This window comes from Ranitomeya imitator, chromosome 5 (assembly GCF_032444005.1).
Source record: "Ranitomeya imitator isolate aRanImi1 chromosome 5, aRanImi1.pri, whole genome shotgun sequence".
Lineage (NCBI taxonomy): Eukaryota > Metazoa > Chordata > Amphibia > Anura > Dendrobatidae > Ranitomeya > Ranitomeya imitator.
The window spans coordinates 94,839,295-94,851,785 of record NC_091286.1 but is presented as its reverse complement, the minus strand read 5'-3'; the positions used below and the strand labels follow the sequence as shown (position 1 = coordinate 94,851,785).

Sequence of the window (12,491 nt, the reverse complement as noted above, 5' to 3'; positions counted from 1 at the left end):
ATCCATTGCTACCTGTTGCAGAGATGACATTGTGTTAGAGAAGGCTGTAGACTTAGCCAAGCAGATTAGTGTTTTTAAAGTATGCCAGCTTCACATACAGTGGGGAAAATAAGTATTTGATACTGATGATTTTGCAAGTTTTCCCACCTACAAAGAATGGAGAGGTCTGTAATTTTTATCGTAGGTACAGTTTAACTGTGAGAGACAGAATGTAAAAACTAAAAACATAAAATCACATTGTATGATTTTTACATAATTAAATTGCATTTTTTGTGCACAAATTAACTAGCAAGAATTCTAGCTTTCATCGACCTGTGAGTTTTCCTCTAAGAAGCCCTCTTACTCTGCGCTCATTACCTGTATTAATTGCACCTGTTTGAACTCGTTATCTGTGTAAAAGACACCCGTCCACACAATCAATCACACTCCCACCTCTCCACCATGGCCAAGACCAAAGAGCTGTTTAAGGACACCAGGGACAAAATTTGTAGACCTGCACAGGCCTGGGATGGGCTACAGGACAAGAAGCAAACATCTTTGTGAGAAGGCAACAGCTATTGGCGTAATTAGTTAATTACTGTAATTAGAAAATAGAAAAAAACACAAGATGAATGTCACTCTTCCTCGGTCTGAGGCTCCATGCAAGATCTCACCTCATGAGGTAAGGATGTTTCTGAGAAAGGTCATGAATCAGCCCTTAACGACATGGGAAGACCTTTTCAATGACCTGAAGAGAGCTGGGACCACAGTCTCAAACATTTCCTTAGTAACACACTACACCGTCATGGATTAAAATCCTGCAGGCATGCAAGGTCCCGCTGCTCACACCAGCACATGTCTAGGCCCATTTGAAGTTTGCCCTTGACCATCTTGATGATCCAGAGGAGACTTGGGATATAGTCATGTGGTCAGATGAGACCAAAATATAACTTTTTTGTATCAAATGCACTCACCATGTTTGGAGGAACATGAAGGATGAGTACTACCCCAAGAACACCATCCCACCCATGAAGCATGGAGGGGAAAACTTACTATGGGGGTGTTTTTCTGCAAAGGGGGCAGAACGACTGCATCATATTCAAGGGAGAATGGTTGTGGCCATGTATTGAGAGATTTTGGCCAACAACCTGCTTCCCTCAGTAAGAGAACTGAAGATGGGTCATGGCTGTGTCTTCCAGAATGACAATGACTGAAAACACACAGGCAGGGCAATTAAGGAGTGGCTCTATAAGAAACATTTCAAGGTCCTGGAGTGGCCTAGCCAGTCTCCAGACCTGAACTCAATAGAAAATCTTTGGAGGAAGCTGAACCTCAATGTTGCCCGGCATCATCCCCAAAGCCTGAAAGATCTGGAGAAGATCTGTATGGAGGAGTGGGTCCAAATTCCTGCTGCAGTGTGTGCAAATTTGGTCCAGAACTACAGGAAACGTCAGACCTCTGTAATTGCAAACAAAAGTTTCTGCACCAAATATTAAGTTCTGTGTTTCTATTTTATCAAATACTTATTTCATGGAATCAAATGCAAATTGTATAAAAATCATACAATGTGATTATCTGGTTTTTATTTTTAGATTCTGTCTCTCACAGTTGAAGTATACCTACGATAAAAATTACAGACCTCTTCATTCTTTGTGGGTGGGAAAACTTGCAAAATTGGCCGTGTATCAAATATTTACTCCACTGTCAGCATGGATCTGTTCCATGCAAGAGTAAGACCAGACTCTTGACTGTCAAACTCATCTGAACTTCTGGAATAACTGCAGAGTTCGGAGAAAAGTTTCATATCTGCTGCATTTAGCATTATGTCCATTCTGATTACAGCAGACCTCCCAACCGTCCCGGACCAGCGGGACAGTCCCGATTTTGACAGTCTGCTCCGCTGTCACGGCTGGGATCTTACTTTTCCTGCACTGCACTGACTGTGATCCATTATTCATTCACCAACTGGTTGCTAAGAGATGTCAGGAAACTTCCTCTGCAGCTCTTCTTTGTAGAACATCCGGATGGCTGCTCTGTGCACACAGGACCTGTGATGAGGTCACAGAAGGGAAGGAGTCAGGGGTCATATGATAAGGGGCCTCCGTGTATGCAGGACTCTGCTGTGCTGGTTGTCATGGTGCTGGATGAGGGTAAGTTTATGTGTGGGGTCAGGAGGGGTTTACACTGTGGTTGTAGTAGAGCCGTGTGTGTACGAGGTGTATGGAGAGGAGCCACGTGTGTATGAGGTGTATGGAGTGGAGCTGTTTGTGTACAAGGTGTACGATCGGAGCCGTGTATGTACAAGGTGTACAGAGCAGAGCCGTGTGTGTACGAGGTGTACGGATTGGAGCTGTGTATGTACGAGGTGCACGGAGCAGAGCCACATGTGTATGAGGTGTACGGAGCGGAACTGCATGTGTACGAGGTGTACAGAGCGGAGCCGCATGTGGACGATGTGTACGGAGCAGAGCCGCGGGTGTACGGAGCGGAGTCGCGTGTGTATGAGATGTATGGAGCAGAGCCGCGTGTGTACGAGGTGTACGGAGTAGAGCTGTGTATGTACAGAGCAGAGTCACATGTGCATAACTTCCAACCATCCCGGATCCAGCAGGACAGTCCCAATTTTGAGACTCTGTCCCGGCCAGGATCCTCCATTTCTCGCATGGCCTCAAACCAAATGTACCGCTGCTTTAAACTGCTTTCGCGATCGCCAGCTGTGTCAGATCGGAGCAGATATTGCTCCTCTGACTCTGACTGGCACAGGAGACATGGAGAGGTCTTTATCTGTGGCGTACCGGAGCTCCAGCGATGTGAGCAGTCAGCAGCGCGGCTGGATGACATCATTCAGCGCCACGGGAGAGAAAGCTGCCGGCTGCTGCAAGGGAGCACGGTGAGAGGTGTAGGTGTGTGTGTGGTGATGGAGAAGGCAATGATGGGGGTTGGGGAGAAGGCAATGATGGGGGTGGGGTAACTATGTGTGGCCATTATACTGTACTTAGCATCATGTGGGGCCATCCATTATATTGTACTTAGCATCATGTGGGGCCATTATACTGTACCCAGCACCATTTGGGGCCATTATACTGTACCCAGCATCATGTGGAGCCATTATACAGTGCACCTCATCATGTGGGACCATTATACTGTGCAAAGCATCATGTGGGGCCATTATACTGTACCCAGCATCATGAGGAGCCATTATACAGTACGCAGCATCATGTGGGGCCATTATACTGTACAAAGCATCATGTAGGGCCATTATACAGTATGCAGTATCATGTGGGCCCATTATACTGTATGGAGCATCATGTGGGGCCATTATACTGTATGCAGCATCATGTGGGGCCATTATACAGTATGCAGCATCATGTGGGCCCATTATACTGTATGAGCATCATGTGGGGCCATTATACTGTACTCAGCATCATGTGGGGCCATTATACAGTATGGAGCAGTGGGGCCATTATACAGGATTGAGCATCATGTGGGGCCATTATACTGTATGCAGCATCATGTGGGGCCACTATACAATATGGAGCACTGTGTGGACATTGTACAGTATTGAGCATCATGTGTGGCCATTATACAGTATGGAGCACTGTGTGGCCATTATACAGTATTTAGCATCATGCGGGGCCATTATATAGTATGGAGCATCACGTGGGGCCATTATACAGTATGGAGCATCATGTGGTGCCATTATACAGTATGGAGCACTGTGTGGCCATTATACAGTATTGAGCATCATGTGTGGCCATTATACAGTATGGAGCACTGTGTGGCCATCATACAGTATTGAGCATCATGTGTGGCCATTATACAGTATGGAGCACTGTGTGGTCATTATACAGTATTGAGCATCATGTGGGGCCATTATACAGTATGGAGCATCATGTGGCGCTATTATACAGTATGGAGCACTGAGTGGCCATTATACAGTATTGAGCATCATGTGTGGCCATTATACAGTATGGAGCACTGTATGGCCATTATACAGTATTGATCATCATGTGGGGCCATTATACAGTATGGAACATCATGTGGGGCCATTATACAGTATGGAGCACTGAGTGGCCATTATACAGTATGGAGCATCATGTGGGGCCATTATACAGTATGGAGCACTGTGTGGCCATTATACAGTATGGAGCATCATGTGGGGCCATTATACAGTATGGAGCATCATGTAGGGCCATTATACAGTATGGAGCACTGTGTTGCCATTATACAGTATGGAGCATCATGTGTGGCCATTATACTGTATGGAGCACTGCAGGGCCATTATACAGTATGGAGCATCATGTATGGCCATTATACGGTATGGAGCACTGTGTGGCTATTATACAGTATTGAGCATCATGTGGGGCCATTATACAGTATGGAGCACTGTGTGGCCATTATACAGTATGGAGCATCATGTGGGGCCATTATACAGTATGGAGCACTGTGTGGCCATTATACGGTATGGAGCACTGTGGCTATTATACAGTATGGAGCATCATGTGGGGCCATTATACAGTATGGAGCATCTTGTGAAGCCATTATACAGTATGGAGCACTTTGTGGCCATTATACAGTATTGAGCATCATGTGTGGCCATTATACAGTATGGAGCACTGTGTTGCCGTTATACAATATGGAGCATCATGTGTGGCCATTATATAGTGTTAAGCAGTGGAAATGTACATTTTTTGCTCCAATTGTCATGGTAGACTGTTCTGGTCTAAACAGCTTATCACTAATTTCCCTGTATTGTTAGATCAGTGTGGGATCCATAGTTGGGACTATGCTGCAGCTCTGAGGAGTTACATACACTTTGCGTTATAATAAGTCTATGGCACTGAAGACACAGATATATGAAGCACAGAGGTAGAACGTATGCAACTATTCATTGTGGCAATTTTGTGGTCAGAGGAAAACAGGAAAAACAAGCCATGGGACCCACATGGATGTAAAGACCAAATTACATGTGCAAATAATTGGCAATCGGCAATCAAGCAAGCAAAACGCTCCTTCGTGGGCTGTTTGTATAATTTATGCAGGCCATTAACTGATCATTGTTGGTAGAAGATAGCCCCATGTAACCACAGGGATATGTTGCCAAAACCATCAATGCTGTCTGAGGAGAGAACGTTACGTCTCTTCCCATACAGTTTTATTGGCCTGGGTGAACAGTGAAATAAATGAGTGACATGTATATAGTCAAACAATTCCATTTTTTTAGCAGAAATTTGCACATGTAAATTGGCCCTAAAAGAATTGTCCTGCCTTATCCTACAAGTCTGCATCATGTGGGGCCATTATACAGTATGGAGCATCATGTGGGGCCACTATACAATATGGAGCACTGTGTGGCCATTGTACAGTATTGAGCATCATGTGTGGCCATTATACAGTATGGAGCACTGTGTGGCCATTATACAGTATTTAGCATCATGTGGGGCCATTATATAGTATGGGGCATTGTGTGGGGCCATTATACAGTATGGAGCATCATGTGGTGCCATTATACAGTATGGACCACTGTGTGGCCATTATACAGTATTGAGCATCATGTGTGGCCATTATACAGTATGGAGCACTGTGTGACCATCATACAGTATTGAGCATCATGTGTGGCCATTATACAGTATGGAGCACTGTGTGGCCATTATACAGTATTGAGCATCATGTGGGGCCATTATACAGTATGGAGCATCATGTGGCGCTATTATACAGTATGGAGCACTGAGTGGCCATTATACAGTATTGAGCATCATGTGTGGCCATTATACAGTATGGAGCACTGTATGACCATTATACAGTATTGATCATCATGTGGGGCCATTATACAGTATGGAACATCATGTGGGGCCATTATACAGTATGGAGCACTGAGTGGCCATTATACAGTATGGAGCATCATGTGGGGCCATTATACAGTATGGAGCACTGTGTGGCCATTATACAGTATGGAGCATCATGTGGGGCCATTATACAGTATGGAGCATCATGTAGGGCCATTATACAGTATGGAGCACTGTGTGGCCATTATACAGTATGGAGCATCATATGTGGCCATTATACTGTATGGAGCACTGCATGGCCATTATACAGTATGGAGCATCATGTATGGCCATTATATGGCATGGAGCACTGTGTGGCTATTATACAGTATTGAGCATCATGTGGGGCCATTATACAGTATGGAGCATCATGTGGGGCCATTATACAGTATGGAGCACTGTGTGGCCATTATACAGTATGGAGCATCATGTGGGGCCATTATACAGTATGGAGCACTGTGTGGCCATTATACAGTATGGAGCATCATGTGGGGCCATTATACAGTATGGAGCTTCATGTGGAGCCATTATACAGTATGGAGCACTGTGTGGCCATTATACAGTATGGAGCATCATGTGGGGCCATTATACAGTATGGAGCACTGTGTGGCCATTATACGGTATGGAGCACTGTGGCTATTATACAGTATGGAGCATCATGTGGGGCCATTATACAGTATGGAACATTTTGTGAAGCCATTATACAGTATGGAGCACTTTGTGGCCATTATACAGTATTGAGCATCATGCGTGGCCATTATACCTATAAAATTCTGATTCCCTGAGTATTATGTTCTTTTTATTCCACCATTTAGTATTGATTTTTATGGTCTTCACTAAGAGGTGGAGCTAATAGGGTAATGCTGTAGAGCGGCCTAAAGACGCGGCGTGAGAGAGTCCTGTGAGCCACACCACACTGGGAAAAGCCATACATTAGCACTATATATATACTGTATGTATATATATATATATTTTTATATATATATATATATATATATATATATATATATATATATATATATATATATATAGTAAAAAAGGAACAGCACAGTAATTCACAGGTGCCAGGCCTCCAGGCAAACAGTCTAATACTTGCCAAACTAAACAGAAGAAAAAAAATGAAGGCAGCACTCTAATTGTTTCAGGTGGAAAAAAGTGAAAAAACTTTCTTCTGCCCCACTCATCCTGGGCAACGTTTCACCTCCTCTTGAGCCTTTGTCAAGCCTTGACAAAGAGCTTGACAAAGGCTCAGGAGGAGCCGAAACGTTGCCCAGGATGAGTGGGGCAGAAGAAAGTTTTTTCACTTTCTTCCACCTGAAACAATTGGAGTGCTGCCTTCATTTTTTTTCTTTTATATATATATATATATATATATATATATATATATATATATATAGTCACGTCTCTAGAAAGAACTGCATGGTGGATTAAAAAAAGTCAAAGACTCAGGAGAGCAGTGTGAAGAAATAAAGAACAAAATCAGGCCACTTTTGATCTGGTGACAGGTCAGAGAAAATATAAAAGATACTATCAATGCTACAAATGCCCTCCAAATAGTTTGTAAGTAAAATGACCATGGGCCGGTGAGCAGTCGGCACTATTGCTATCGGCAGTCGTGACATCCTTGGTAACATATCGCTATTCATGACTTCTTATTTAGGAAATACGAGCCTTAAGTCATTCGGGCAAGCCATGACCTGTACATACATGGTATTATCGGCTGGTGCCAGAAAGGTGCGGATCTTCTGTGCACAGGATGTCATGAGGGGTCAGGTATTGGGTTCTTCCCATTTGCTAATATGGCAGTGAAGGTGCCCATGTGCACACAGACAGCTAATCCTCTCAGATAGCCGCAGCCACCAAGCACATTTAGCTCCTGCTGTGAAGATGCTGGACCAGCTGCCTCCACGTCTGATGCCAGCTATTACCATCCTCTTGGTAGTACATGCGGATGTTCAGCTCGCTGCCTCCCTCGAGACATAGTCATTTTTACAGAGCAGCCAAGCATCCTTTATTAGAGGGACGGTGATCCCAAATCTCTACATTTGTAATGCAGGACTGAGCATTTGCTATCCTGAGGACAAAGATGAATAACACTTTGTGTCCCTGTCTCAGAGATGACTGCACGGTCCCGTCTATTCCTGTAGTTTACAATCAGCCATCTCGCCGCGGATACTTAAGGCCCTAGTCACTTTTACTAGCGTGCGCTTTCCGTCTGACTCCAGTACTTGTTAATGCCTTTTTTTTTCTTCCAGTTCCATTTTTTTTCCATTCTGTAGCATTTGGAAAAATATGAATTTTGAGATCTCCCAGAATGAATTGCACATATCGGAGATCCGGTGACAACCTTGCTTCTTTATGTACTAGACATTTAACCCATGGTCCGCCTGCTGGAACTTGAGTAGATGCATCAGCCTTGCCGTTACCCTTATTGTCCGTAGGTTATGGTTGCAACTCAAAACCAGGACCGTTTCCTACCAAATGCTAATTTCCTTCTGTTCTGTGTCAAAACCCATAATGCCCGTGGACATTAATCCATTTTCTGTCACTGTTTCCCCATCTTCCCCAAACAGGTTCTTCCTTTATGTTTTATCACAGATATGTTAAGCATAGCCCCGGGCGTGCACGCCGCCATCTCCATCCTGCTCCATGCTCCCTGATCCTCTGCTTGACTACCAATTAGGCATATTCCACATGGTCCTAAACGCTTATTATTTCAGTGTTTTGCCTTTTAGACACTTGCGTTTTGTGACTTGAGGGCCAAGCATTAATTTTCACTCATGTTTTTATTGGTTCTTGTTAGTTTAGCCGAGACCTTTCACGTAGTGCCAAAACTTTTACTATTTTGTTAGATCCATCAGAAAGTCTGAATTCTGAAAACTAGCCCTGTTTTCATGGTATAGTTATTCTCTGTGTCTATTCAGTGAAAGAGAAGAAAAGAAGATGAAGACATTGTTGTATCCCTTTCATTTTTATTGCAGAACTAAAGCATGGAAACACATAAAAACTGTTCATCTCTTTTCCCAAACATGGAATAAAAAGTTATATCTACCCCAAAATGCTACCAGTGAAATCTACTTTGGTCAGCAAACTCAATTGAACAATAAAAAAGTTATGGTGTTCAGAATTTGGCAATGAAAAATACCCCAAAACTTAGTTTTTCATTAGGAGCTCAGTGAAGATGCGGCAAAGGAAGGTATCACGTGTTCACCAGTGTCTAATCACAGAATGTTGTCGTATGTGGGGTGTAGGTCCAACAGATCAGACCCGGTGCTTGTGACCGCTATAAAATAGTCAAATATAAAGTATCTATGGAGTCACAAGAAAAACTAAGTACACCCTCATGGAAGTCTATGATTTTACAAATCAAGGCATAATGAAAGGTATTAAAATTAGGTAAATCCAGATGAATAACAACACATGACAATTTTACACCGTGTCATTATTTAACAAAAACTAGTCCAAAATCTAGAAGCAGTGTGAGAACAAATAAGTACACCCTAGCTTGTAGAAGGCTGACTTTTGTCAGTGTCACATTTTGGAGAAATTTTGGCCCACTCTTCTTTACAAAGTTGCTTAAGTTCATTGGGGTCTGTGGGCATTCAGTTAAGCACAGCGGTCTTAAGGTCATACACCAGCATTTCATTTGTGTTGAGGTCTGCACTCTGAAAATGTAAATAATCAATTTGTATAATGGCGCAGTCGGCCGTTCTGATGTAGATTTGCTGTGTGCTTGGGATAATTTTCTGTTGCATGACCCAGTTTCGGCCAATCTCTAGCTTTTGTATGGATGGTATCACATTTGATTCTAGAATACTTTGTTATTTGGTACAGACTACAGAGGATTTCTAGGTTGCCTAAATAACTGGAAGATGCCTGGGTCTTCTGGCTACAAAACAAGCCCAAATCATCACTCCCTCCACCACCATGCTTGACAGATAGTATGAGACATTTGTGCTGATATGCTGTTTGGGTTATCCCCGAGTGTGGCGAAGGGCATTATAGCCAAACATCTTCATTTGGTTTTAGCTACCAAATGGATATTGTTCCAGAAGTCTTATGCTTTTATTAGGTTCAACTTTACTAACTTCACTGCTATGTTCTTTTTTAAAAAAAAGGACCTTTCTCCTGTTAATCCTTCCAAACACGCCAGACTTGTTTAGTCTTAATTGTACTCTCATGAACTTAACACTTAACATGCTAACAGCCTTTAGAGTCAGAGCTGTAGCTCTTCCTTGCATTGCACAGCCCGACCTTGGCGTGAATTTGCTGAGATGTCCACTCTTCAAGTTGCCAACTGTCTTGAATGTTTTCAACTTGTGAATACTCTTTTACAATGTAAAATGAAAGTCTCCCAGTTGTTTATAAATGACATTATAATGCTTCCCAGATTGATGGACAGCAATATTTGCTTCTCCAAATTCATTGCTGATATCTTCCCTCCTTGGCATTGTACTGAGCATAAAAAAACAAACAAAAGAAAAACAAGTTGCAGTTCATTTAACTTTCCTTGCACAGTAGTGTGTCCATCTAACCAGTTTAGGCAGAGGGTATTTTAAAGAGTAACTACTGGTTTAATTTTTATTTAATAAATCAATAGTACACATCAAAATACGCAACGTTGCAGTATATCTCATGAGATAAATTTGCTTCTTTCTCCTCCAGGTTTGTTCTTTCACTCTGAATTCACTGGTAAAATCTGTATTCAGTGAAGACAAATTTCTCCATTACTGAGATCCTTTCCTAGGTGAAGAGAATGGGTCATCAGACGGGGATAATGCACCAGAGAAGTCCACGTAGATGTAATAGAGAATAGACTTTATTTCTATGCGTTTTGTGGTGATCACACCACTTCCTCAGGACAGTTACTTATTTTAATGTGTACTATTAATTGATTAAATAAATTATATTGGCAATTACTCTTTCAGGAGAACCTGTCATGTAGAATAAATTAACTTACAGATACGTGGTAAACCTGCAGGTGAATAGCGCTCCAACACCGTGCAGCGCCCGCACTGAGAGCCCCACTGCCAGGAGGTAATAAACTTTATTTCCCCCGGAAGCCTCTCTCTTTCAGTCACAGAGGTGGTGTCGGCACAATTTCAGTCACCGCTCAGTGTATAGAGAGCGGCGGCTGAAACCAGACCCCAGCACTGACTGACAGCAAGCTCAGCATTAGGGCCGGCTTCAGCCAGTGCTGGGGGTGCGGTTACAGCCGCCATTCTCTATACACTGAGCGGTGCTTGAAATCGTGCCGATTTCTCAGTGATGGCGCTGCACAGTGTCAGAGTGCTATTAACCTGCTATTGTCCCATTTTTCCTATGATGTGCTCCTTAAATAAAGGGTTAAAGCGCCTAGTAATGTCAGTAGATGAGAAATCTAAATTAAGATCGCCTCTAAGGTAAACGGCTGCCTTGGTTTTTTTTTATGCAATGACCCTACTGTCTTTTCTGGTTTCCATTGGGAGAGACTATAGTAGTTTCACTTTGGAGATAATATAATCTTGTCCTCAGAAAATATAGTTTTTGACACCAAGGCGATTGGAAGTTTACGCCATTGTTTAGTTTTCTGATCCTCCGATTTATATGAGCTATATAAACTTGTATAGTTTGTTTTACGACATTTAATGAATCTGTCACTTGCTTCTGTAGATATATGACCAGCCTTCCATGAAGGAATTGGCTCAGAAGGTCACAGATGATGAACTGAACCTTGCGGAAACCCCCCAGAAGTACCTGAGACGCATACTGGAACAACATGGATACAAACATGACATGGAGAGAAAAATCCTGAACTATCTTAATTACAACAGCAACCACTTGTCCATGTTTGCCAGGCCTGGGATCGTATAGGTCTCCGTTACTTGTGCACTTAGTGAGTTTATTTCTGCATTTTCTCTACACAACGTATTCTGCATGTCGGCCTGTAGGGGGAGGCGCTGTCTACTCACCACGGTTTTGGGAACATACTATTAAATAAACAGTAAAGTACCTTTAATGGGTTTTTGTTTCTTGACTTACCGGTGTATGTTGTGTCCAAATCAGAAAACGGAACGCCCCAAGTAAAGTCATCTATGCAGGAATCTAATGCATGTGATTATTAAAACAGGTGCACAACCCTTCATTCTTGTACTATTTAATAATCATTACAGTCCCCTATGTTTTTTTTCTTTATGCATTAAACATCTGGAGATAAAAAAAAACAACTTGTAGCAAAGTGTAATTGTTTATATACTGTGTATTAACTAATAGGGGTGCACTGCGGCTCGCCCCGGACCGGCTATCTGATCCGTACTGATGTCCAATGTGATTCCAATAATTGTAGCACCCAGGTTGTCGGAGGACGGCGCGGCTCCAACTGCTGCAAAAACATTGCTGCCATGTGATTTCTTTGTATTCTTTCATCTGCCGGATTAGTAGGAATTAACATAATGCTCTGTAACTATTAAAGTACAGTATATTGATTATTTTCCGTCTGTCCTGAGATCCCTGAGATCAAACAAGGTCTCTGCTTATCACCATGGTCAGTGCCTGCACTTTTTGTGGACAATGGACCAGCAGGGGTTCTGTCTACAAAACCAAGGGCATAAAAGAATAAAAATGCTTAAACTTTAAAAATGAGGCCAACATGATGGTTTAGTGGAAAGTTTTTATCCAGCTTATACTGTATGTTTCTTCAGCAGACTT

The 12,491-nt window shown here is 42.7% G+C and overlaps 1 protein-coding gene across 1 annotated transcript in view; it reads left to right on the top strand.

The window, feature by feature from the left end:
* The window catches only part of CFAP61 (cilia and flagella associated protein 61), a 411,230-nt gene extending 399,232 nt beyond the window's left edge, over positions 1 to 11,998 (top strand). The window contains exon 27 of the mRNA XM_069768933.1: positions 11,457 to 11,998. Coding sequence (XP_069625034.1) covers positions 11,457 to 11,657 — 201 coding nt within the window. The 3' untranslated portion in view covers positions 11,658 to 11,998. The remainder of the gene's footprint in view (positions 1 to 11,456) is intronic.
* The last annotated feature ends 493 nt before the right edge of the window (positions 11,999 to 12,491 follow it).